At 38.3% G+C, this 3,630-nt stretch overlaps 1 protein-coding gene across 4 annotated transcripts; it reads right to left on the reverse strand.

The window, feature by feature from the left end:
• Nucleotides 1–1,098: 1,098 nt before the first annotated feature.
• LOC6616235 (beta-1,3-galactosyltransferase brn) lies at nucleotides 1,099–2,681 on the reverse strand. Of its 4 annotated transcripts, none has more exons than XM_032724350.1 (3): nucleotides 2,219–2,681; nucleotides 1,904–2,153; nucleotides 1,099–1,816 (listed from the first exon to the last, which is right to left on the reverse strand). In XM_032724350.1, exons 1-3 carry the CDS (start codon nucleotides 2,478–2,480, stop codon nucleotides 1,246–1,248), a joined length of 1,083 nt encoding a protein of 360 aa, XP_032580241.1. In that variant the 5' UTR covers nucleotides 2,481–2,681; the 3' UTR covers nucleotides 1,099–1,245. The 4 variants fall into 4 exon arrangements, with proteins under 4 accessions (XP_032580241.1, XP_032580242.1, XP_032580243.1 ...); XM_032724351.1 differs by having other exon boundaries at nucleotides 1,099–2,153; nucleotides 2,219–2,388; nucleotides 2,490–2,680; XM_032724352.1 differs by having other exon boundaries at nucleotides 1,099–2,153; nucleotides 2,219–2,379; nucleotides 2,490–2,679.
• Nucleotides 2,682–3,630: the final 949 nt, after the last annotated feature.

Here is a 3,630-nt window from a genome sequence, read left to right on the forward strand (position 1 = left end):
ACAGTAAAATGCCATACCTCGTTGAATTCGTAACAAAATTCCCTATCGACTTGTATTCAAAAATGGAAATTAAAATTTTTTGCCATTTTAGCAAATTTTAATGATGGTAAAATAAAAATAGTGATAGGGATTGTTGGTTATGTTTATTGGCAGTACAAATCAGTCTTCATTTTAGCGGTAATATCTTTTTTGGCCAAGTTATGGAGAAAACCCCGTTTGTAAATATCCGATTTTTGGCAATTTTTTTCAGTAAAAAAGAATCTGTATTTTCTCAATAGCATAAAAAATTGGTGTCCAACAGTGAAATGCCATACCCGTCGAATTTTTAACAAAATTCCCTATCGACCTGTATTCAGAAATGGATATTAAATTTTTTCGCAAATGTTCTTAGCTTATTCCCCAATATCTATCGATATCCCAGAAAAATGATTAAATGTCACGTTCACATTCACACTAGCTGAGTAGCAGCTGATAGTCGCGGAACGCGGCCATTTTTCGCAATAAAAATAGTTCTCCAAAAGTGGAATGCAATACCTCGTTGAATTCGTAACAAAATTTCCTATCGGAATATATTAAAAAGTGGAACTTAAATTTTATTTGCATTTTTCTTCTAAATTTGCTACACAGATGAAAATTATTCAGAAATTTAAAGAAAACTTTTTAGCCTTTAGAACTAAGTGCCTGTCGTAATATATAATTTCACTTCTGAAACTTTTATCAAAACTACTACTAATTTTCAGCTGTTATTGTAAATGGATTTGGTATTTTATTAGGGTCCAGGAGAGAAGACATTCCGTAATTTGACGACTATATTTTGCGGAATTCATTTATTTTCGACTAATATTCTGGTTAAAAAAATCCAAACAATATAAAAACAACCAAATCGTTTTGTCTTGTTCTGGTTTTATATCTTATTTTATTTATTTCGTATAAATGCAGTCAAAAAAAAAAACACTGGCAGAACAGTTTTATTTTCAAAATTAATGATTAAAAAAAGAACGAAAGTATGATTTTATGTCCTATTATTTTTCATTTAATTTTCCGACTGTTACTATGGCAACCGAAATTATATATAATTAAAAAACTGGTGTATAGTAATTCAGTTAAAGTCGATTTCTGGGAAAACATTTATTGTAATGCATATATATATATGCAAGGATGAGTACCGGAGTCATATCCTCTTTGCAATATATTCTTCATTATCGATTAGTTTCTAAAGGATGAAAAGCCATTTGTCCTTGAATGTCACCTGAGTCGCAATGCTTTTATTTCAGCAAAACCATGTTTAGGGGGTCGAGATTTGGCCGCCGCTAAACAGGTCTCTTTGAGCGACTTACCAACCGGCCGTTTGACGCATTCATCAAAGTAGCACTTCTCAACGTTATGCAGAAATTCCACCAGTAGTCGGTCGTCGCCGCCATTGGGTCCCATGGAGTACTCGCACTCGTAGTTGTGCTTCTTGAGATCTCGCACACAGCAGTCGATGAACTCTGCATTGGCAGAAAACCAGTCGTTGTGACGCTCAAGGGGAATACCTAAACGAGTCCTTACTACTCCAGTCAACCAGGTGTCATCGATCCAAAAAAATGGCATCCTCTCCGCCTCCGCCACAATCCTTTCGGCTGTTGGCACGTTGGTCACGTAAAGCCAGCCCGACAAATAGGCGGGATATAAAGCATGTGGATACTCCTTCTTGCTAACGTACCACTTATTGGCTCGCAGCCGAATGGGGGGCTTGGCATCCAGTACATAGCCTGATAACAAAGTACTTGATGTGGCCAGTCCAGGTTGTCGCACCTCGAGGGTCTCTAAGTACCTGCGCAGATGAAACACATCGTAAATGATGTCATCATCCAGTTTAATTATAAACTTGGCCTGCTTTTTGCACTCCTCAGAGACCCACTTTAATCCCATTACGTGTTTGTAGCTCAGATTGCGATAGTCCTCGATAAAATTCCCCTGGAGAAGGTCCCCGAAACGCTTCTGTTCGCTAACCAGTTGATCCTGGCTTATAAAAAGCTCTCTTGAAGGCAGTGCTGCCAAGAGAAAAACTCTTCGCAGGCCCATTTCTTCCAGTTTGCTTTGGGGAATTGCCTGTCGGTGAGCTGATCGCAAGGCATCGTGCCCCGCATACGAAGTGACTATTAAAACGGCTAATCGGGAATTACAAAAATGGTTTAGTATTCCTTACAATGGTTGATTAAAGCGAAGAACTTACCTAAGAGTTCTCTTTTCGCCTTTCGACACACATTACTGGCCAGCAAGTATTGGAAGTCCGTGAGATTCAGAAGAGAATTACTTAACGGAGTATAAGGGTTACCTGGATTCCTCTTCGTTTCGAGTGGTAGGTGCAGCAAGAAACCGTTTTCGCGGGACTGCCTTAAATCCCTCAAGTGATTCGAAAAGTAACAAAGACTCAGTAGGACGATCAAAAATAGCGACAGGATAATCGGAAGCAATCTTCGTCCGCGCATGCGCATTTTTCTTACATTCTATGTGGGATTCCCCTCGTCCTATGCCGTCTGTATGTATATGTGGCTTGGTGTAACTTGATAAGCTTTAATAAACACAATGCCTAGAACGATTATATATTAAGAAAAAAAATAAAGAGATGCGTTAATAAGAATTGTTTTCACGCCTCTGCCAGTGCTGCCCCATCAAATTAGCGTTAGCTAAATTGGGAACCGTGTCACCCTATTTTCATTTAGCGATTACACTCTCCCAGCAGCGTTGCCATCTCCGATAAACATCGATTTTTGTGCCATGCCAGCTCTAGTTGTTGTGTTGTTGCTGTTCTTTGCGGATAACAGTTTTCAGCGCGGAGTGCGTGCGTGTGCGTGCGTCGAAAACGTAGTTCTGTATGTGTGTTCGTGTGCTTTTCTTATATTTTTCTAAAATAATGTTATTGAATTGGTTGGCTTTGTGAAGAAAAAGCCACGAAAACTACAAGCATTTGTAAATTCGTTGCAGAATTTCGTTAAAAATTTGCAGCTTACCAATTCCAAAATCTGAAAACAGTGACTGCAACACCAACAAAAACGCAGTAGCAGCGACGTCGGCAGAGTAGCAACAAGAACAACAATCTTGGTGATGAAGCGATGTGAGAAGGAGAGTGTAATATTTGACAGCATGTGAGCTAATCAGCAAAGCAGCGATTTCTGCAAACATTTTGTGCTTCTTAAGGGAAATTAAAAAACGGAAAAGTTGGAAAACCTATAAATAATATAGTAACAAATTTTGCATTTGTTACAAAAAGTACAATAAATTTAGCTGTGCCCACCAAGAAACGCAGTCGACTTCGCTGCCGGCAGAACGAAGAAAAAGAAGGACCATAATAAAAAGCAGATAAACCAGATTTTAGTGTCTAAGTTTTAAAGATTGAATTTTTTTTTCTTATGTTTGCTCATTTATACTACAAGAAATCGGTGTCAAAATAGTTGTAAATTCAGAACAGCAAAGCAACAACAAAGGCTGCTGCTTGCACGACCGATGCACGAATCTTATCGGGAAAAATAGGGTTCTGAAACCGAAATTTTGTTTTTATTTGCCTTACGATGGAATATTGACTCTGAAATCGAAAATCGAAGAAACTAATACGCCAAGTAAGCAAATAGTGACAATTAAGGCAAG

The sequence above is a fragment of the Drosophila sechellia genome, chromosome X (genome assembly GCF_004382195.2).
Source record: "Drosophila sechellia strain sech25 chromosome X, ASM438219v1, whole genome shotgun sequence".
In the NCBI taxonomy this organism is placed as follows: Eukaryota; Metazoa; Arthropoda; class Insecta; order Diptera; family Drosophilidae; genus Drosophila; species Drosophila sechellia.

Coding starts and splice junctions, on each gene's coding strand:
- LOC6616235 (XM_032724349.1), bottom strand. CDS start 2,480: ATGCGCATGCGCGGACGAAGATTGCTTCCGATTATCCTGTCGCTATTT. Junction 2,154..2,218: donor GGCGAAAAGAGAACTCTTAG/GTAAGTTCTTCG, acceptor ATTCCCGATTAG/CCGTTTTAATAGTCACTTCG.